Genomic DNA, 23,751 nt, shown 5'->3' on the forward strand with positions numbered 1-23,751 from the left:
GATTTAATGCAGGGTACTGTCTATCAGCATCACTACGTTCATGTTGACAGATGGGGGAGCTATTGTCTCAGTTGTGGGTAATACACTGCTGCCCCCTGAAGCCGCCACACAAAGGCTCACACAATAATAAAAAAAAAAACCCAAAAAAACCCCCAACTACTTTAAAATACGGTTTGGTTGAAATGCGTAGTCTTCTATAAATTATACTTATAAATCTGATAAGTCAACGTCTAAGATGATCTATGTACATAACTTTTGTTAATAAATATAATATTTCCACTAAATGTCATCAATATAGGTAATTACCTCTACTGTTTGTTAAAATCTAAGAACGGAGCACAATACATTTTTTCTTTATTTCTTTTTAACCCTTTTCCTTCAATCAGACCCTGTTGCGCACAGGCTTATGTAAATTTGGTGGCTCACGCATGGCGCACTGAGCCAAAGATAGAGTAACAAATCAGGAATTTCCCTTCTGCCACTCCTGAGAGCGCAAGAGAGGACCAAAGTTAAGGATTAAGCGCGTCTCATTCGAGAGGAACAAAAGCGACATAGTGACACTCTGCTTTATTTTAATTTTATTTTTTTGTAAAGATTATCAACAGTCTACACATTCCCAGAAGCTCCGAGGACACATTTTGGCAAGAGAAAAAAATATTTGATTCATTTTGAATCTGGAGGCATGTGGCTTATGACCTCTTTCAAGGAATAAGTAACACAACAGGAGAAAAGACGTTCACTAAGACTACTGCGATTGCAACTTTGGCTTTATGACTTTTTCTCCTTTGCGGTTGGAGCTGCCGTCGCTGGTCAGTTTTGGAAAGTTTCTCGATGGCGTAGGTGGTGGCGAGACTTTTTAAAACACCTTAAGGATTTATTAGCCTATTTAAAAGGGATGCGCATTCGTTTTATGTGCATTAAAGAAACTGGAGTGTGCAAAGAACACTGAAACCCAGCCGTCGTAACTTTTGGATGAGGGTAATGCGGCGTAAATACGGCGTCTAGAAGGATGATGCTGCTTGTACAATGGAAGTAAAGAACTCTTTTACTTTTCTTGCGTTGGTTTGTCTTTTCTTCTGCTCCGGTTTCAGCCAAGAACTCAACCCCAAAGGCAGGAATGTGTGCAAAGTACCCGGGTAAGCATGCAGGGGGAAAATGGGAGCTATTCGATTTGTTGTTACTGCAAATCAGCTTGTACAATAAGATTTGCAATAAGATGACATTTTTTTTGCTTCTTATTCTCCATTTTCGGGGGGATGGGAACTTCCTTCAAAAAGGTTCCGCTAGAGTTGGGAAATAAGTAGTTATTCAAAGTGTTTTTTATTTCTTGTTTTGTGGAAAAATGCGTAACTTTATAAATTTGACGTTTCCATTGGTGGCCTTGTGCGTAAATAGTGGTCCTCCAAAGTCGCCGAATATTTTGTGAAGCCATCCGCCGTCTTTAGTATTTAAAAGATACGTATTTTAGGTCAGGAGATCTTAGAAACACTTTGTTTTTTATGCATTATGTCACGTCGACCCACCACCCCCTCTCCCTTACATATAACGCGCTCCCTGTTCAGTGTAGCCATAGCAAGATAGCAAGAGGAGGAGTCCACTGAAGAAAAGCATAGCTATACAGATGTGTGTGCTACATCTGGAACCGAAATGTTTTTGTTGCTCTGAAGAGGGCGCTCTTACAGACCCTTACAGCACTCGTGGCACTATTTAATAGTGTGGTTGATAATGCACTTTTAAGAACCAGATTTTGGAGGAGTTAATGAAACGCAAAACTGATAGGATTTAGGTTAAAATCCTGTCATAAAAGCAAAAGTAAGTGATCCTAAAGGCATTTCTTGGTGATCTCCTGAGCCTTTCAGTAACTTGTGTAAAAGAAAAACATCCAAGCCCATAATTGCTGACTGTAGTATCCAAGCTCGAACTGATGTTTTGAATTTTGTAAATTGTGGTAGGCCAGAAACAGCAAATGTAATCCAGGGATCATTTTCCAGTATGTTCTAAACAATGTGTGATAAGTAACCATATACTTGTAGCTGATTACTTTAGGATGGATGAGCTTAAAAGTTATCACTTACTTTTTTTATGTTGAAAATGTTATCGGACCAAAAATAGCTTATTTGAAAAAAAAGAGCGAGAGAGGGGGGAAATAGCTTATCTGAAAAGCCACACACTGTATTTTCCTGTGCACTCAGATAGAAAGTCATCAGCAGCTGCTCTTCAAAAGCTAAAGCTGTGCTGTCATCTTGCCTCACTGGGCAAAACGTTGTCATTTGCCAGAAAGGAAATTCTGTTCTAGAGTATTGTTATGCTCTATGAAGTTTTCAGCATGCTGTACATGACCTCTATTGCTCTACAAGGTTGATATTGTGCCCCTCTTTGCACTTTTCACCATTCATGACACTGAACTCACCATTAGATTGTCTTTTTTTCCCCCACTATCCATTTATTGTTCTATTTTTATAGCCCTGAATCATATGAACAGAGGGAAGTAGTTCATTATTTATCACAACTAGTCAGCATTCCAATATGTCTCCTCATAGTGGAAAATCAACTGCTGAATCTGGCTTTAATGGCAATACATCCTAAAATCATTTGCCGGTGCCCTCAATAGTCATTGTTTTCTAGCTTCAAGTGTTCCTAACAGTGTTTTGAGAATGCAAAAAGTTGCTGGCTTTGTGATGTTTTCAGCACTAAAATCTTCTTTTCAAATCAGTGAAAAAGCAGCAATTGAGGTCGTCTGTGAAAGTAGTCCGTGCATTCTTTCTGTGGTAATGAAAAGCACACAGCATGTAAAGACCAAATTAATTCCATTAAACAGTGAAGGTAATTTCTCCTTCTGCATTCTGGCATGGATTGGATTAATGTTAATGGTTAACAAAGGGTCGATTATAAAGGGTTGATTACAGTTTGTCCAAATTTGGTGTGGCACACTTGGAAAAAACAAAAAACAAAACACAAAACAAACAAACAAAAAAAAATCTAAACAAAACTGTATGAAAAAGAAAAAAAGAGATTCTTTGGAAAATTTCCTTCCATACAAGTCAAGTAATTCAAAGGTTTGACCAATGATCTTGAACACGTGCCGGTTTTGGCAGGATAATAGAATTGTGCTACTCCCTTCCCATCAACTGAACACAAACTGCCATCTTCAAACAATTTAGGGCAAGCTGACGTGTTGCAGGGGCCCCACAGAGGTCACCGGCATGGGAGGAAGAGGACATGCAGCCGTTCTTTCCTGTTAGGCCCAATACTTGTCTGCAAAACTTTGCCTCTGAATATTCACACTCCATCACAGGCTGGGGGAGGCAGAAAAGCCTGTAGAGCTTCAGGAGCTAGTAGCTTTTGAGTGTATGTGTCTTGTAGAAATTGGAATGAACCATATTGAGGTAATTATACAACAATGTGCTAAGCATATGTGTAATGCATATGCTTAGCACATTCTGCTTGCATTTGCAGAATTTGGCAACAGCTGCATCAGTAAGAAGCACAAAGCCAAAGAAGCAGGAACTTCGTGTGAATGTTGTCACTTGAAATATATTTGTTTTGCTTTATTTTAATCAAGTGCTTCATCTTTCCCCCCTTTCATTCTGTACCTTTTACCCCCAGATCATCAACACCAGTGTGCTGCAGTGGATGGGGGCAGCTAGGAACTGAATGTCTGACACGTATGTACCACACTTAGAGCTAACATTTGGCAGTATGTCATATGGCTCATTGTGCACACCAATAGAATAATATGGCCTATACTTTTCACCTCAGCCCTCTGTGAAGGAAACTTCACCTGCAAGGACAATGAGGTGTGTGTCAGGCCAAATGAATGCCGCTGTCGTCATGGATACTTTGGAGCTAGCTGTAACACCAGTAAGAATTTTTTTCTCACTTTATTTTTCATTTTGTGTCATTCCTGGTATTAAGCAAATACATTTTACATGTTAAATATAAATGTTCCAGTATAGTACTCTCGACAGTCAGTTTTTCAACATATTGCTTATTGACACAACAAATATCTTAAAAAGTTGGCAAAGGCTAGTCCAAAAAAACAGGTATTCAGAATTCATGTACCTTCATTTTTTGGATTTTGGATGATGACCAAATGACCAAATACATGTATAATAAATGGCATTCTTTATGCATCAGCTAGTTCTTATATTTCTCTCAAATTAGTTATCATAACATGCTTTTACACAAAGTTCCAATGTCAGTGTTTGTAGCTCAAAGCACTACTGCGCTTAAGTACAACCTTCCAGTTTTACTAGTATTTGTAGTCTTAGACTCTGTAAGAACTTCTCCTGATTGCATTGTCTTTTAACAGAATGCCCTGCAGAGTACTGGGGACCAGACTGCAAGGGAGAATGTCACTGTTACCCCAATGGCCAGTGCGATGATTTGACCGGCGAGTGCACCTGCAACCACAATCGCTGGGGACCTAAATGCGAGAATGTTTGTCTTTGCCAGAAGGGCAAGTGTGACCAAGAAACAGGAAAATGCACATGCTATCCTGGCTTCTGGGGTCCTCAGTGCAACAACAACTGCTACTGCAGCATCAATTCAATCTGTGATGTGATGACAGGGCGATGCTTGTGCAACCCTGGCTGGACTGGGAGGAACTGTGCACTCCAGTGTAACTGTAACAATTCACCATGCGACCAGTTCTCGGGACGCTGCCAGTGCAGGGAGAGGCTTTGGGGTCCACGCTGTGAGCGAAACTGCCAGTGCCTCTATGGCAAGTGTAACCAGGCTGATGGTTCATGTACCTGTCTGCCTGGGTACCGTGGGAAGTTCTGCAGGGAGCCATGTCCTGCTGGATTTTATGGTCAAAACTGCAGGATCAGGTGGGATTATTATTTTTTTTTTAAAAGTAGGCAGAAAGCAGTGTACCATTATTTAAACAGGAAATTCTGAGCTTTTCAGATGCATAATGTTGAGTTTCCATGCCTGGTCCATGTGATATTGCAGGTCTGTGGGTTTTAGAGGATTTAATATCTAAAATCTTAAATCTAAACATGTCTAATTTAATGGAACAATGCCCAAGCGAGATTCAATGGAAATTGGTATTCAGGAGGTAATGGTATTCACATTGTCCCACAATCATTGTCACAACACAAGAAACGTGCAGTACAATTGCTTCAAGTACTGCTACGGTTCAGTGTTTATCGCCTTCAAATGATTAGAGCAAGAATCTAAAGCAAACTAATACAGCTGGTTTCATGAAGATTTTGATCACTGAGCTGTCTCATTACATTTAGATAAGAGGAGACAAAAAAAACTGTGTTTCATTGGCTGCCACCAGGTGTGGGCACTGCAAAGGCCAGCAGCCCTGTAAAGTGACAGGAGGAAGCTGTATTACATGTGAGAGAGGATGGAATGGGACTCGGTGTGATCAGGTCTGCGCCAAGGGCTTTTTTGGTGAAAACTGCCAGGAAGTGTGTCCTACGTGTAAAGATGGTCACCACTGTGAGCCCATCTATGGCAAGTGTTCGCACTGTAACCCTGGCTGGATTGGGGACAGGTAAAAAAAAAAATGCACACACACGCACGTGCGCACATGCAAATGTGTAAAGAAAAGAGCATGCTGTTTTGTTGTTTAGTATTCCTTTTAAATATTTAACTACTAGCTATTACGAGACTATTTCTGGCACTGTGGTAATGACCATGACTCATACTTCTAAGCTTTAAAATGACATTATGTGTAATCAAGACATTCTTTCTGTGTGTGATAGGTGTGACGTGCGCTGCCCCAATGGCACATATGGCGAGAACTGTGAAAACAACTGCAGTCATTGTTTTAATGGCATCTGTCATGTTGTTACCGGAGAGTGCCTCTGTGACCCCGGGTTTTATGGCACATAGTAAGTTAAACGACACCTCAAAGATAAAAACAGCCTTGTTTATACCCTTGACAGCTGTACAGTATGCAGTGGCAAAGGGTTGAACGTGGTGATATGATGTTTGTAGCACATTTATATATCTGGGGACTTAAAAGGTTGAGTTTGTGTTTTGATGCATGTGTTTAAACGAATAAAATAAAATTTAGGAACAAAGAAAGCAAAATTCTCTCAAACACAGCAGAAACGATTGGGATATGGAGCTAATCCCAGTTATCCCCTTCTTTCTTCTTTTGTTCCATGTAACATACTGGTTACTCAGACACAACATTAAGCAGATGTTTTCTGTCTCTTCTCTGTTGTCAAGCTGCAATATGACCTGTCCAACTGGCCAGTATGGAATCAACTGTAACCAGACATGCTCTTGCCATGACAAGAACTGTGATCCTGTGTCTGGTGCCTGCTATCTCCGTAAGAAAATCTTTATTTTTACTTTTAGTTTTTTATGAGCTAACTGATGTGTTGCGGTTAGCGAGTATGTCAGAAACTAGTGGGTCTTTTTTATTCTCCTAACTTGAACAGATATTTCTTACTTTATACTGTACACACCAAAAGAATTCAAATGCTCTGAACTGTTTATTTGTAAATTACATGCCAGCAATACTGCCTGCATATTAAATTTCTAATAGTTGGCTGTATATGCTGAGTAGCAACAAATACATCTATTTAGGTCAGTGTGTGTAGTGGGACACCAAAGGGCCTTGATTGTGTTTCCAGACCTAGACCGGTGTCCTTTTTATGGCTGTGTTTGTTGGCTCTGTTCCTGTCCAGCCGCAGAAGAGAGAAAGGAAGGAAGAAAAAAAAGAAAGGGATAGAGGAAAGGAAAGAAAAATGAGAAACTGGAATGGATACAGAGAATAGAGAAAAAATACTGTTTGGAAAGAGATTATTGGAGGCAGACGTGGAGAATATCACACACAAAGACTGCATGAATTTTGGCTAGTGAACATGATGGGTGGTGGCAAGTTGGTCAGTGATAAACTAACCCTTTGCTACTTTTACCTCAACTCCATTCCAAATTGAGGGTGACAACATGTCAAGGACAGACCACCCAACAACCAGAGACGTATGTGACAGCGTAAAACCCGAGGCTCATTGCTTTTTTACTCCTATGTGTTACTTCTCTTCTGGTGCTTGTCTCTCTTTCCCAATACTAAATGGTGCCCATAACTGTACAATACACCACTGATTGTCTTTGGGGTGTATCAAACTTCAAGTGGGAGGAATGCTAATAAATCTTTGAGTTATGATGAAGGGTCTATAACAAAGAGGGTGTGAGAGGAGGAAGCTAATTGCAGAAAATCAACAACAAAAGCCCAATTGGTTTTAAAGGGGGGAGCGCTATAATCTACAGTTATTGTCAAATCTGCCAGATTAACAAATACACGAGTTATACACTATATTATGGTATCTTCAATGCGATTTCATATTAATTCGTAATAATGTCCTACATGCCACGCTTTTTTGTTTTAGCTATGACTGAGAGAGCTATTTGTTGAAACTGGTATTCAGACTTCACCAACACATTGTGGCACACCCACCATTCCCTGCATTTTGTCTTTCAGAGCCCAACCAGCGGATGGGTGTGATTGCAGCTGGGACCTTGGTCTCCTTTTTACTGATTGTCCTCCTCTCACTGCTGTGCTGCTGCTGCCTCTGTCGGCACAAAGACAACCACAAGTGAGTGACAGATAGGTGCCTTCACCTCAGCGGTCCACATTAGGGGCTTGAGTTTCTATTAGGAGGCCTGCCCTGGTTATAAAAACAGAGAAAAATATTTTCTTTGTACATTTTCTCACAGGTTGTTAAATTAATAAATGCACATAAATTGTATTTCAAGAGCTTTTATATATTGACATTATATTGTGAATAGCAATATGAGCAGTCCCTGAGCCCTCAAAAGAGGCAGAGGGCCAGGTTTAAAATGCCTAGTTTGAATGATTCATTTGGATTTCCATGGCGTCATCCCTTTTCAACAGCAAAAAAGCCAAACGGATCTTGTGTGGACGATTCAGCAGAATCAGCACTAAACTTCCCCGTATTCCACTGAGGAGACAGAAACTGCCCAAAGTAGTCGGTGAGCCCGAAAACTATTTCTCATATACCACCACAGTGCTACCAGAAGCTTCTGTATTCTCTGTAATCGTTGTCTTTGATTCTTGCACAGTCTGCTAAAATGTATATTTTTATTAGATTCAGTAAAAGCCAGTGAATGTAATGATATTCTGTGTAAGCAGTATACGTAGATGGTATAAAAGCTGTGTTTTAGTGGCTATCAGTGCTTTCAAATGTTTTTAATTTTAACGTCATGTAGACAATGACGCTAATGTCTGTCAATCAGTGTAAGCATTTTCTTTTAGTGCTACCTTAGGCTGCTGCCTAGAAGATGAATAGGGTTGAAAAGTGTATGGTGGCTGCCAGGCGAGTATGAGGTTTCATTTGAAAAGAATGCACTGGTTTTAGAGCCCATTATTATTCTTGGCACTGCCAAATGCCATGTGTTCATATTATTACGACCCTAAACTTGGGCTTTTTTCTCCCTATTTTCTTTACTCTTTTCCATCATCTTCTTCACAAGAATTTTTTTTCTTGTGCTGAGGAGGAGGCTGTGTTATTAAAAAGAAAGCCAGTGGTTGTTGGGGGCCCCACATGGTGGTGAGTGACGAGCTATCAAAGGCTGCACTGTTTGGGTGGACGCTGTAGTTCTGCTGCTCCATGTGGAGGTCTCGTGGTGTGTGACAGATGTGTTTGTGACCCCAGGCTTTGGGGTTTTTTTTTTCGTTTTTTGTTTTGCTTTTCTACAGATGTCAGACTAGTCAACGTATTATGGCTATTTGCTTTGGATTTGGAGTTGTTTAAATTTTAAAACACTAAGGTTTGTTATCAAATCATTTCCCATTACCTATGCAATAAATACATTCATTTGTGCATCATATCAGACAGCAGAAGCGATATTTGCTGCGCTGTTAAATGGAATTTCCAATATTTTCAAGACACTGACTTATCCTGACATTTTCTGATTCTAAAATGATAAGTTAATCTGTCAATCCAATCATCTCTCTGTATTTTGTAACATTTTGCAGACTAAAAGCATATATGGCTGGTCAGTGACACAGATGTTCCCAACCTTACTTTGATTTGTGTTTTCTGAAAAAGACAGATGCTTTAAAATGTGTTTTTGAAGTCAGTGTAGTGCATAAGGGGTTAAATCATAATGACCTGGTTTCTTTTCCAAGTCTGAGCAGCATGTGCTTTCTCATTTTTCCAACTGATTATTTAAGCTACAATCTGTCCACATTATGCCTCATTTGAAAATACAACACATGGACTGTGTTGCCTGTGTCATCCTATGGGACATTAATGCTTATTTGTGAGTAAGTGCAAATCATGTAGGTAAAAGGATTTCTTAAGAATGCAAGTAAAGAAAAATCTATTTTTAGGCCTTGAAAAACTAAAGTTTCAACAGTTTTAGACAGTAAATGTGAAAAATGTTGCAGTCAGACTTGAAGGCAGACCCTCATACCAACCTTCATCTTCTCCTTCGTTTGTCCTGCATAAATCTTTGCTACCCTGCTTGCATTTGTGCTACTCACAGAAGCATGGTTTGCCAACATTTAGAAACTCCAGCTCCGACTGAAGCCACACAGTCCTGCACACAGAACACACAAACACACACACATTCCAGAGGGGGGCCATAGGGCTGGAAACAGGAAGTGGTCAAATTTACCCCAGCTAGTGTCAGAAGTGTGATTTATCCACATCAGGGTCAGTGGCAACAGATGTGGTAAGACCAAATGATAATAAAACAGGGGTAGGGGAGATGGGGGCTGGGGGGTGTTGGCTCTCACCTAAAAATTAAGTTCCCATGAAACTAAATTCAATTTTCAGTTTGTTTGTAGTATTTAAAAATGTTTATAGTCAGCCTATATTTGCCATTTGAGTTCTTGCTGTCCTATCAGTCAAATGTAATGGTCTGATAAAGCAGAACATGGTGAAGAAATATCTAATGTGGTCAATGTTTTGAAATGGTATGTTTATAAACAATAATAAACAATCAATGAAAATTAAGCTAAATAAACATCTGGAAACACATGGAAGTTGAACCACAGTACCCTAAATGAAAATCTTTTACATTATGCCTCCATATGCCTGCTTTTTTTTTTTAAATATAAGACTTTTTTAAAATCAATTTGTCTTTATTTTCCTGAAATTGAAAAATGCAATATTTATCAGCATGGGAACTACATTTTAGAAGTCAGGGATGAATTAAAGGACAGCATTTAGTCCTAGCAAAGTTAGACTCAATAAAAAAAAAAACCTATATAAACACACTGTCACCTATTTCCCTCTTGGTGAAACTAATGCTGTTTGCTTGCATTTTAACATTCCTTTCTAAGCATATTTACTCCACACCCTGCACATTCGTGTCTGTCTGGCATTCCTTGCCTCCTCTATATCCAAACGCTTCCTCATGGACGGATGCTAAGACCAGCTGCTTTTTTTCTTCTTTATTTATCCGGGCAAAGTTTGGCTGGTATTGCAAATGTGTTTGCTGCAATACTCACAGTGTAGTTGGGAGTTGTCTAATCAAAAAGTCAGAATATTTTCTCAAAGTCACACTTTGGCTTTTACTAGAATGACCCAGTTACTGTTATACTGCTGTATATATTCATTCTTTTAAAACAGAAGTGTCCAAATGGCTGTAGGCTGTACGCTGGCTTTGTATATGAGAATTTACATGCAACGTTGCAACATATGTCCATATGCTGTTTTAGGCTGAAGTATATTTTTATTTACTGTTATTACTGGTGAACCATATTATTATTCAGTGCACAGTTTTCTAGAGATGGACCAGGTGTTTGATCTATCAACTTTCTTGTTGTATCCTCCAGACTTCCACCACCCTACTGAGCAGCTGTGGTGGTGGAGTTCTGTTGTGGAGATGGGTCAATAATACCCTGTTGTGTGTTGGCCTTCATGCAGAGAGGGATCACAGTGGCGTCTAGTCAGCATAGCGATCTTCCTTACTAGACTCACAGTCTGGACCAAGCAATTTTTAAGGACAGCAGTTGTTCATCGCTGCATACATCACTTGCAAAATGCCCATGTGTTAGATCACTGACTAACATGACTGAAATCTTTGCCGTTCTACATTCCTTTGTCCTTCAGTCTGTGCCTGTCTGCCTGTTGCTACACTATGAGGACCCTGCATAAGTGGTGGAAAAGACATATACAATAGCTTTTTTCCTGTATAATTCAAATATTTACTTAAGCATAAATAGTTTTCGATCTTACATTGAAGTTCCATTCTGGCTTCAGATTTATTTTTATAAATTAATTAATATAAAACATAGAGATAGCAGATTGTTATGGGGATATCTTAAAATGATACTGGAAATGTAAGCCCTCTGTGTTTAAAAATACTATCTTGTGACCTCTTTATATATACAAGTAGTTGAGACAGACATGTTGCAACTGTTTTGACATTCACCCCTCAGTGCATAAAACAAGACAATAGAACCCCAAAATCAAATATTTTGTTCAGGGAGTTAGACTTCTTGTTTTGATGAAAGAAGGAAACCTTTTAAGGAACCATTTTAGATCAATGTAAAAATAACCAAGTGAGTCATATATCTAAGGGAAAACCTTGACTTTCAAAACAGATTGAAAGGGGCAACGTAAAATTAAATTAGAAAGTAGAAATTCAGATAAAATCCAGCAAACTAAAGGGGAAAACATGACTCAATCATGTTGTTTTTGGAGAAAAAGTTCAAAGCACAAAAGGCTCAACAGAAAGTCACATGGTGTGAGCCACATTGATTCACATGGGAGGCAAGAGAATAAACTTCAGACTGGTTTAGGGTGACAGATAAACCAGACTTGTTTGCTATAATGGGAGAATATAAAAACAGCGTCTAAGCAGATAATCTGCTGGATTTTCTTCTTTTGTAACATTTTAAAAGTGCATCCATATCAAACACTAATACAAATGCAGCAAGAATATAGAGAGATACATTTTGCAAGTCAGGCTGCAAAAATCTAGCTGTAGATCTCTTAAACTAGCAAATCGTTTTAGGCCAGTCTTGGCCAGTGTCCTGGTAGTTAGGGGATTCCTTCCATAGATGGTTTATCTAAGGTCTAAACAAACGCATGGACCCATGTGTCATCAGGAATATAAACAGGAGCATCTGATGTGGCCGGTCATGCAAGTTAACACCCAGTATGGTTTAGTCCGGTTCACACCAGATGGGAAGATTAAGCTTAAGTACCCTTCAGAAAGCGCAGCTGTCCTGAGACTGAAGGGTTAGCAGAATGCTGTAGTGTCTGAGGACAGAAGAATGAGAGAGTGAAAGGGAGATTGTGAGAGGGAAACATGACTTGACCTACTTATTGTTAGGGAGAGGACTCAGTGGAAGATGACGATGAAGAACCCATTTGTGGTTCATTTTGCTGAACCCACAAAATACTAGAAAAGCCCAGCAGAGACAGTAAGCAACCACATAACATTGCAATGTTTTATCTCACCATTCAGCTCTTTATTAGTATACTGTATATTATAAAGAGCGTTGTTTGTTGGTTAAGATTTTCCAAGCAAACTCTAAAGAAAATCTGAATATCGTCAGCTGTGGGAATTCAGCTCCAGCTAATAAATTATGAATGGGTATGAAACTATCACCATTTGCTTTTAGAAACTCATAGTGTCAGAGCCTTTGTTAGCTCACATGTAAAACCTATTTTTCTACAGAGTTAGTTAAACCAATGCTTTCTACAACTTTGCTGTGAGACTGAGTAAGAGCAGACTGTTTGTCCTGTAACACAGTAAAAAAAAACCTCTGACTGACCTTTTGACTTTTGCATTTGTTTTTTGTTCTCAGTAGCCCACCATGACCCAGAGAACACCTTCAACTGCAGCTTCATTGAGCCCCCCTCTGTGGCTGAACAGCACTCCCCCTCCTCCTGGTCATCCCAGGGGTCCTTCTCTTCTTTTGAGAGCGGAGATGAGGGGCCAGTTTACTGTGTTCCGCATGAAGGTGAGTAATCATGTAAAAAAAACCAAAAAAAAAAACAGTTCAGCTATCTTGTATGGACACACATGCGAGATAATCATATTCCCCAATGTGACTATCCAGTGACTCACTCACTTCTCTAATAGCTACATAATAGTTGGCATTTATGCCATTTAAATTTAGATTCTCCTTTGAGAACAAGAAGAGCATAAACAGGAAATGGAATGGTCAAGTCAGCATATTGCACACATCCAAACAGTGACTAAATCCTTAAAGTTTGGTGGAAAACACCCATTCCGTCAGTTTCTAATCTTGAACTATGAAATTGCAAATGATGCTTTAGCCAGTTTTAGTCTGTTTCTCTTTGATGTGGGTCTCTTTACAAAAATGGATTTTGAGTAAGATCATCAAGTTGCCGAATTGACCCAGTTATTGACCCAGTTATTTTCAGTATAATTGAACAACAGCAAACATGCAGTAAACGTAGTGATCATATCAAGTAATGTAATGCTGCAACAGCACGTATAATCAGGATTGAAATAAACAAACACCATTTTTGAGTAGCATCTCTTGACCTGCCAATGATCCACAGACTCCATGAATGACAAGCGGAGCCCCAGCCCTGCAGCAGAGAAGCCAGAATCTGTCCCTGATGAAGATGACGCTGGTGAATACACCTCCCTGAAAGACACAAGTGTAACCAAAACAGAAGGTAGTGAGCCACAGTATGCCTTGGTCGCCCGCCTCTCCAAGCAGTCGAAGGAGGATGAGAACAGTGGCAAGGATAGAGATGGCACTCCTATATTAGAAGCCAAGCGCAATGGAAAGCCACCGCCTTCACCTGGCAAGCCCAAACCCCGGCCACCAGACCCATCCACTAAACCCAAGGTGTCATGGATACACGGGAATACCACAGGGTCTCCCCAGCCTGAGCAGCAGGGGGGAATTAAGGCACTTGCAGTGTCAAAGGAGAAAAAGAGAAGTTCAAGTGATGGCTCATCTAAGAGTGAAGAGTGGCAAAGAATAAAGGAAAAGCATCATGACCGACAGAAGATACAGGAGGGGCAGGAGGCAGATGCCAGTGGCTCCCCTAAAAAACACAAACCTCTGCGAGGAAAAAAGTCTGGGGATGAGCACGGCAGTCCCAGTCACATGGAGCACATCAATGGTGTTGTTCAGAGTGCCCTCAAGAAGATAAGTAATTTTCACTGCTCCTCGCCTGAAAAGAAAAGTGTTGATAGTTCAAAGCAGACCCCTAAGGAGCCACCCAAGAGCCCAAAGGTCATCCATCCTCATATGAACTCAGAGGCTGCTACGCTGCTTGCCGCTCAGCTCAAGGAAAAAACCCAAAGCATCAACAGGAATGAGGGAACAGGGCTGACAAAGACCAATGGTCTCTCCACACCAAGGGCAAACCGGGAGAAGCCCACACCTCCACAGAAAGCCAAAAGAACCGGCTCCACTGGATTGAGCCAGATTGAGCAAGGCTCCACCAAACCCCAGCTGCCCACCTCAAGTAGCCTACAGAAAATGGTGGCACCTGTAAAAACCAACCTTGGGACCCCTGAAGCCAAGAGCCCGGAAAAGCAGGACTTGAACGGCTCCAGGACAGGGGACCCACTGGATCCTACACCAAAGAAGACTCCCATAAAAAAACCACCCAGGAAGAAAGGAAAGGAAGGTACTTTGGATACATCTGAAAGTAAAACACCACAGCAAAAGACAGCTATTATGCCACCACAGGTTGTGAAATAAGTGTTTTGAACTACAAATTGCACAAAGTTTATGATGGATTTGCAAAAGACTAAAATTTGTTGGAAGTTTAACCACAACATAGTTTTTCGGTCAAGGAATTGTAATTTTACTGTTAGAGTTTAGGGTGAATCCAGGACCAGTCAAGAATAAGAAGTGCTTTAGATCAAGAGGAACAGTTGAGTCATATTGGTAAGGTGTATTATAATAACCTATATACATCATTGTATTCGTTTCAGGAGTCCTTTTTTTAAAGTAACAACTATATATCAACCTCACACCACAACCTGTGCCTAAACTGGACACAACTGTGAGAACAGTGGTGCAAAAGCATAATCCAAAGTTCATTCATTTCTTTTACTCTGCAGTATGTCCACCACTATACTTTGCTTATATGCTTAGACATCCATTAGATTTTTTTTTCTTTCAGTTCTACCACTGGCTTGTATGCCAACCCGTACACTGTATCATAAAAAGTTTTGAAAAATTAAATTCTGTACAAAGGGGCAGAGAATTGTCCCTATTCAAAGTTTCATCTCAGTGAATAAACACTCTAGGACCACCAGCTGGTCAAACTGCAAGATTTAACCTTTAAAGTACATCCCCATTTTTTTCTCTTAAAAAGGTATAGTTGAAGTTTTGGGATTGGGTTGTCTTCAGAGCATGGTGTCATCATTATCTGTCATGTGGTATTTTTTTTAAAAAAGGCTTTAAAATTGACACTAAAAAACTTAGTAGTAAATGAGTTATTACATGCATTTTTTTTAATTTAAGGGCAATAAGTTTTCATTTGATTTATTAAAAACCAAAAAAGTTCCATAGACTTGAGACCCCCTTTTGAAAAACTGCGCTTTATTAATATTTTTTCAGTTTTTCCTACCTTCAGCAAAGTGCGTAGAGATAACTATACACCAAAAGTCGTGAGATTTTTTCTGTGCCTGTTTATTGCAGTCAATCAGAATTTTCAAACAGGAAGTGAAGTCATAACATAACCAAAAATAAGGTTTTACAACCTTCCAAGAACATGGCCACTGAACCTGGACACACCTATAGCGTGACACAAAACTTGGTGTTAGGACTTCAGGTTATCCAAAATTTAATTTGCATAATTTCATGACTGGGGTACCAAATTAGGCAAAAACACATTTTTCATACGTGACCTTGCAGCCACAGACTTAGCATGATTGGATTAAATTGATATAATGTCTCCGGCCTATTTTACTGTTTGACCGCCTCATATTTGCCTGCAGATATATTCACGAATTGAATATGAATTGCTGTTGAGGTTAGAAAACTAATTTGCCATCCAGGTGTCAGAAAAATAGCTATTCTATATATGCTCTCCACAGGTACTAAAGGTACTAAAAATAACCAAAAACTGGTCCTGAATTAGTTTAGGATATAATCCTCATCTCTTTTATGTATTTTAGATAAGGGTCTATTTGATGTTGATTCTTAAAAGAAACACTTTAATTTATGCTGTATTTGCTGCAGAACAGCATCTCTAGCAAAAGAAAGTCTATCTTAAATCTTAAAAATCTTACTCTCCAAGCTTTTAATGATGTTATTCTTCACATCTAAATTTGAAATTTTGACACACAGGTACACGTGAAATACTACATTTAGAATCATCTAACGAAATTATCCGTACTTATGAGACAGATTTAATTCCGCTTTGAGCATTATTACTGCTTCTTTTTCCATACAGAAATAAAGTATTTAGGGATTTTCAGCCTTTTGCTCTCCTTTGTCCAACTATTTCATATACATGGCTTTTCCATACTTCTGCTTAACCCAAGCCAACATAATGTGCTCTTACTGTATGTTTTATTCAATCAGCTAAACCACTAAACCAAAAATGAAACCCCAAAGCACACCTCATTTTATTTCATGCTTATTATTCACTTTGAATTCACTTACTTTCTGTGTGATGAAGTTTTGTATGCTTTATTTAAAAAAAGCATACCATTATATGGTATCCTCCTATTAATCAGAAGTAAAATATAGTTTTGTTGAAATATTCACCACTAGTGGCATTCTTTGCAGATCAGACTACAGAAGAAGTCTGCCATGTGTCTCTGTGTACTTTCAGTTTAGTCAAAAAGTGAGGTTGATATTGCGTCAAAGGTATTTTCATTTCAAATTACGTTGTGTTATGCCACCTGGGTACTTTCTGGAACTAAATCTTGACTAAGATCTTTTCTACCTTAAAGGATCAGATTATCTTAAGCTATCAGAACCATGCTAAAATAAAAAGGTGTAGACTGTAAGACTAGATGGTACTCGGGTCTTATAATTTGCCTCAACTGTGGATCGGTTTAAGTGAAAAAAGCTATTTTTGCCTAATGTTATTGCCAGTCTCTATTTTAACTGCTGATCCTAAAATACATACACAAAAAAATGGTATTGCAGTGAAATACTCCATCTTGAAAAATTCAATTTTTCTTCAAGATACACACGTGAAAATAACTGTCACAATATGAGCTATAAATAATGGATAATGAATTAAAATAAGCAGAAAGTTATACCAACGTGCCATGGTGTGTTTCCGTCTGAAAAGTCCACATCGCACCCTCAGCTAATTTCGTGAACCAAATATTGCTGTTTTGTGTTTTTATCAAGGTACAACATATTTCTCTGGTGATTTGTTTTTTCAACATTGTATACATTGTGTAAATTTTATTATCTTTGTAAGCTGTGCTTATATGACCTTTTCAGTGCCTATATGTTTTCCTTGACATCATTGAATTTACTTTTATGTTGCATTCTCTGTTTTCTTTTGTTGCTTAGTTTGGGCTCTGAAGCAAACTTGGAGTATCAGTGCTTTCCTCCGGTCAAGTTTACATTGGCTTTGTAATTGTTCTCTGTTGATGTTATGTTTATGTGAAACTTAACTGCATGACGCAGAGTGTAATTATATGGCATTGATAGCTGCAGAAGAACCTTGTAACCTTTGTGCTCCTTCCATTTGTTATTATTGCCTGCAAAAAACGAACTCATACAAAAAGGGTTGTACAGTCGTACTATAATACCACTCCTGAAGCAATTCCATATACTTTTGACCATAATGTTGTGTAATTAGGAAATGACCATTTTTATCTGACTGGTCTGTGCTTTTTTCTTTGGCTTACAGAACATTTTTGTAGAAAAGGGCCTGAAAAGCTGCAGAAAACATTACTGACTGTAAGGTGTATTTTGTCTTTTGTGGTTCTTTCATAGCAGTTTTGATTTGTTTTTCATTTGTGTATGGTTATTTGGTTGGTTTTTCCTCATTTACTTCTTTGGAATAAAAAAGCAATACATGTAGCTATAGAGAGCTTTAAAAACAGTCCTCATTGAATCAGTTTCCTGTGACAATCATTGTATACCGTTTTGCATCTCCTGGACATTTTAATGGGATCATGACCTCCTATTGGCTTCTTTTTCTATTGCCTGATTCCAGTGTACAGTCCACTAGAAAAACAACATGGTAAAGAAGTATAAATTTTGTAATACATCATGTATTGTATTCTCCTTAACAGATCCACTTTTATTTTATCCATTCTTTTAAGTCTCAGCTGTTAGGCTACACAGTACTGCGGATGTTCTCACAGTCATTCGGTCATAGCGGCTCTTCAAAGACCCTGAGGGAACCAGGGGACTGTCAGTTTGGCTCCTTCAGGAGGGGACAAGCGCTTCTTTCATGAAGGAAAAACAGTGGAAACTCTGTGTTAAGGAGTTAATCACGCGCTGCATATGTCTCGTCTTTTGGAAGGGAGAAAAGGGGATATAGCCAAAACTGGGCCACAAGGCAATGAAGGAGGATGAATGGTTGTATATGAGGATGGATGGATAGGTCATGTGATGGGTAATTGGAACCAGAAGATGAAGTGGCTTTGTTTAGGTTTCTGCTCTTTTGACATGATGTTCTACTTACAGCTGTACATATGTGTTATGCATACAGAAGTTTTATGCTACATTTTCAGAGCTATAAAACATAAGCCTGGTTTCCAATACTTTTTTATGGAGATAGCAGTGTGATAAAGCTTTTTACTGACACTGACAGCAATAATGTTGATGTGACCTTTGCAGAGCACTCTAAAAAGATGTCTTTTGTAGAGCAGAGCAAACAATTTAATCATTGTGGTGATGGTTTCCTTATTTGTCATACAAGTGGCAAAGTGCCAGTCACGCCGCCACTTTGCTTTGGACTTGAATGAATTGTAACAAATTAAACCATGAACGAGTTAAATTCATGGTCCAAAGAGGATGAACCTTGATGATTCTGTTGCATCAGTATTTTCAGACATTATGCTACTTTAGTCACGATGAAGATTAAATACTTTTATTTTATTCTATTTGTATTACTTTATTTTTGTGCATTGAATGAAACCCAGTGACATTTGGTGTTGACATATATGGTGCATGCATGTGGAGTTTTAATAGCCATTTGGATCATTCATTTGGCAAAGCCATTCAAATTAAAAACAAAATTAATTCAGTACTTTAGTTTTTTGGTTCATAACCAAATATCCGCCTAATTAATGCTAATTAGCAGATGTTAGCCTGCTGATATTGGCATTAGGCTTAAAGAATCCCTGTGTAGAGCTTCACAGAGCTGCTGACCATACTGAAATGTACACTCTCACGATGAGCACCCCCCCCCCCCCAAAAAAAGTCATACCATCTTTCATGTGACAACAGCCTGAAGTCAGATTTACTGCTAGAATAGAGAAGAATGTTAACACAACTGCCTCCATCTGCCCATCCGCAACTCACAGATGGAAAAGATTCTCAGCTGAGGATACCGAAACATGTTCTCTGTCTTTTCATCCTTGACATGCTGTGGGAAAGTCACAGATTGGAAATGAACATTGCATGTCACCATTGCACAGAATCTCAGGATCAACCGTGTTGATTAAGCATGTGTACAACTTTTGATGGATTTCTGTGCCTGCTGCTCGTGAATAGAACAGATTTACAATTACAGAACTTGTCCTGTTTCATATCAACTTAAAGTAATTTTTTTACTCATTTATTGACTTGGCATTGAAGGTTACGTGTAGCACTGCAACATAAATGCACAAAAAGGAGCTACTACACTGGATAATGCCAAGCTTGGTCAAAAAGTCAGGGGTAGGCGTGTGGGAAGGGGGTTCAGTGACATTTCGGCTGCCAGTCTAAACATAACTTGGAGCTGGGGCGCCCTCAATGTGCCATGTCTATAGGAACAGCGAGGCTTTAAAACTCAGGCCTATGAGTCAGCCAAAAGCCCTGGACTCAAAAAACCTATTCCAGTCCCTGTGTCTCTATGGCAACAGGAACAGATTGGAACCACATCTGGTAGCCATTTCAGTCCCTGCAAGGAAAGGAAGAAAGAAATTTATGAGTGAGGGGGAAAAAGACAAATATTTTCTGCAATGCAAAGCAGAAAGAAAGTGGAGTCGAGTTACACTTGAAAGTGGTTGAAGATTATTAATTCAAGCATGGCCTGAGTCACGAGCCGTTTTTCACTGTCCGCGTAAGTTCAGGACAGTGGATTAGGTTCAGTAAGAAGTATTCAGTGTAAAGAGACGTGTATCGCCTCTATGCAAAGGCATGCACCAGAAACAAAGGCAAGAAAAAGAATATTCTATGCAAATCTCTCTTTTGATTTTGAAAATCTGATATTGAAATGTTCACGGTGTGAACACGGTTCATGAACTTTGCACAAATTATTTCTCATAAAACCTCGGTGTGATGTAAAGTTTGATTGAAGTTCAAATGAACAGTTGCTCTTTGTTCAAGTGTTCAAACAATGTCTGACATTACTGTGTCTGCTGTAGTACGATTTTTCTCAAATGCTGTCATTCCCCTGGCTGATCCATTGCATCAGACATGGCCAGAGGAGATTCAAAAATGGGCTTTTTCCCCCCCCGTCTCTTATCCCTGTCGACAGGCTGTCTGCGAGAAACACTGTCTAATTGCAGTCTTTCTTACACATTAAATGTTGTTTCTCAGCCCTGTGGAAATGCAGTAACTATGAAATGACATTTACTGGAAATGGAGCTGGTGCTTTTCTTGAGCCAAAACCACTGAAGACTGTGGTCAGCATGCAACCAGAAGTGGGGAGGCAGGGGGGGCACCAGCATCAAATGTGTTTATAGATTTCCAGTGACATCTACATACTCTGCGATTTAAGACTGTCATTATCATAAACCCAAAACTTCCACGCGTTGGCTCAGAGCTAAAATAGGCCGCTCTTAATGCACAAATTAAGAGCAACCGCACAACAAGCCGACCTCCCAAATAGATGCCTAGACAAGCTGGTAAAGTGATGAAACTAGGTCAAGAGAGTTGAAACTGGATGAGGCTCAGTTTGGGATATAGTAACATATCAGTATTGTTCTTTAAGTCAGTGTGAAAACCCATTTGCTCTATCTGACACTTTCCACGCTACTTTGAGCTCAGTGCATGCATCTTGACTGCAGCGGCAGAACTTCAGAAAGACACGCGGTTTTCCTCACGCACTATTCGTACTCATTTGCGAAAAAATCAACCAGTAGAAATAGTGCAAAATATAATTGATCCGTAGCCTCTCTCTTACTGTCCAGATGGAGATTTTTCTTACTCTTTTTTCTCTTCTCTCACATGGAAGGGTGTGCAAACAGTTGTCTGGGACTTCAAATTGCCCTGAATTTTCCCCCTTTGTCAGCATAATTTAAAAGAACTAGCATATTAGGGGAAATGGTTTGGATGGCTAATAAAAAGCAGATCAGTCAGATTCTTTTTATTTTTTTTTCATTTTGTTCTCTTTTTCTTTCTTCTTTTTCACAAGCTCTTCTTCTCTTGTATTTGTGCCCATAGCCTGTTTTCCTTCTCCTTCAATTACTCCTTCCCCTTTCTCCCCTTCCCCCTGTCCCATCTATCCACTACCTGAGCAGTAAAGTGGGACTACAGACTTCATAATATGGTTTGGGGTTTCAGCTTTCACATAATTCCACAGACTGACCCAAAATTTTTTGGGTTTTTTTCCCCCTCACTGCTTACTCAGTTCATCATAGAGCCGCAAAAAAGAGATACTGGGATGGAAAATGAGCACAAGACCCATTGTGTCCGCCCAAACCCAAGGAAAATAAACAGATGGTTTATGTTTTTGTGCAGTGAACCACAGCTGTCCCGACAATCAGTCCTGTCTGTGACCAACAAACTGTACAGCTTTGTTGTTTGGGATGCATCCTCTCCATTTTTAAGTAAATGCAGTCACAGGAACAGGCCTGTACCCTGCAGAAACATTTTCCCCATTTTACAACCCCCATCAGATTTGTTTTATGACATCTTTGTTTTTGTGAGTCAGAGGCCAAGTCACTGATACTGGCACCACTCTTATCCAGTTGGATAAACACACTTTAGCAACAACCTAAAAAAAAGAAAGAAATTTTCACCTAAATGGATGTCAGGATCTATTTACTTTATGTGGCTGCAGTTAGCTGGCATGTGAAAGGAAGTGTTAGCTGTATATTTTCCATCATTCTGACTCTGTGCTTGTGTGTATACACATAGGTGACACACATATGTGACCCTTACAGCCTTCTTCTACTTCATGGGACAACAGTGGAGTCATTATAGGGAGCCATGTGTTTCTGATTACTGAGGCACAGATTAGAGGGAGGGGAGCAGTGCTTGCTGTTTGCTTGCCCACCAGCTCCTCTGATGTGGCTAGTAACTGGACATTGATCGGGGCAAATCCTTTCACCACCCACACCCCATTTCCCACCTCCACGACAAACCATTTCCCACATCAGTCATGATTCCTCTACCATCTATCACTTTATCCGGTTTCCAGTTGAATTATGCAAATACAAGAGGGACCGTCTGTGAAAATATACCTACTTGACCTACTTACAATTCCAAAAGCTCTCAGTACTTTATTCTTGAAAATGTGTTATTGTTGCTAAATCGTAAACACAGTTGCCTTTTACTACAGAGGACAACAGTATGATGTTTTTGTTGCTTCGGGAGTGTGATATTTGTTTGACCTCCACAAGGATTTTTGTTTTTGATTTCTCCCCCTCGAGGGAATTCAAGGTCAGACACACAACACTGTGTGACAAATTAGAATGATTATTCTCAAGGACACCAGTTTGAATAAAGTTGTATTCAGAGCTTTACATAAAGTCATCATGGGCATGAATATGAGGTATTTAATGATGTTTGTATACTATACATTTTAAATGTCTTTAAGACATTATTCTTTTTCATTTTCTCTAATCCACATAGGTGGATATATATATATATATATATTATATACACACACACACACACACACACACACACACACACACACACACACACACACACACACACACACATATACACAAGCTCAAATATATGCAGATATCCCCACTAATATTTAGCAAAATGTCTCTGCCATTGTAAAAGCAGACATGTCTCAAAGATTGTCCAATGTACATCCAAAAACAGGACCATTAAACTCAAGAAATAGAGAGGTCACAAATAATGATTGTAGCATTTCAGTAATTAATCAAGCTCCATTTGCCTCAACAGTGGTTCTCAGTTCCAACAAACCAATGAAGAAAGTTTTCACAGGAAATTCCAAGATGATACTCAACTCAGCTCTACTTTTCTTTTAATGACTTCAAAAGACTGTACTGAAACCAAGCAATAGAGAAATGCAAAACTGCTTTTCTCAAATACAGACTCAATTTATTAAATTTTGACTAAATTAGTTGTATTTTGGACATTTGTCAAATAAAAGAAAGAGCTTTCAGAAACAAATCAATGTGGACTGCCAGACATTTTGGGGAAATGTCTGAAGAATATGAAACCATATGCAGCTCTTCACTAACAGTTTCACTTCTACATAACTTGTATTTGCAAACAGTTGTTTGAACTGATTAACTTTGAATCTGCACTTTCTTAGAAATGGTCCTAAGAGACCTTCCTAGTTTTCTTAATGTATAATTCTGCTTTCATGTTCATATTTTCTTGGACTTTCCCACATTGTCCTGCCTATTGGTCAATCCAGTGAGTGCTGTCAAAAAAAGCTAATAATTGTAGCCAATCACAATCACCAACAAGACAAAGCTGAGGGCTGTTAACAGACAACCAGAAAGTTCAGCACCAAG

The 23,751-nt window shown here is 39.2% G+C and overlaps 1 protein-coding gene across 1 annotated transcript; it reads left to right on the top strand.

The window, feature by feature from the left end:
- Positions 1–454: 454 nt before the first annotated feature.
- On the top strand, positions 455–18,981 carry scarf2 (scavenger receptor class F, member 2). The gene is made up of 11 exons (XM_085295269.1): positions 455–1,136; positions 3,607–3,665; positions 3,760–3,861; positions 4,313–4,832; positions 5,291–5,509; positions 5,721–5,849; positions 6,193–6,296; positions 7,451–7,565; positions 7,865–7,962; positions 12,761–12,916; positions 13,485–18,981. Exons 1-11 carry the CDS (start codon positions 1,027–1,029, stop codon positions 14,645–14,647), a joined length of 2,775 nt encoding a protein of 924 aa, XP_085151395.1. The 5' UTR covers positions 455–1,026; the 3' UTR covers positions 14,648–18,981.
- The last annotated feature ends 4,770 nt before the right edge of the window (positions 18,982–23,751 follow it).

This window comes from Mchenga conophoros, linkage group LG12 (assembly GCF_057382185.1).
Source record: "Mchenga conophoros isolate Kocher_MC1m ecotype Shallow Benthic linkage group LG12, M_conophoros_male_GT1.1, whole genome shotgun sequence".
Taxonomy (NCBI): Eukaryota; Metazoa; Chordata; class Actinopteri; order Cichliformes; family Cichlidae; genus Mchenga; species Mchenga conophoros.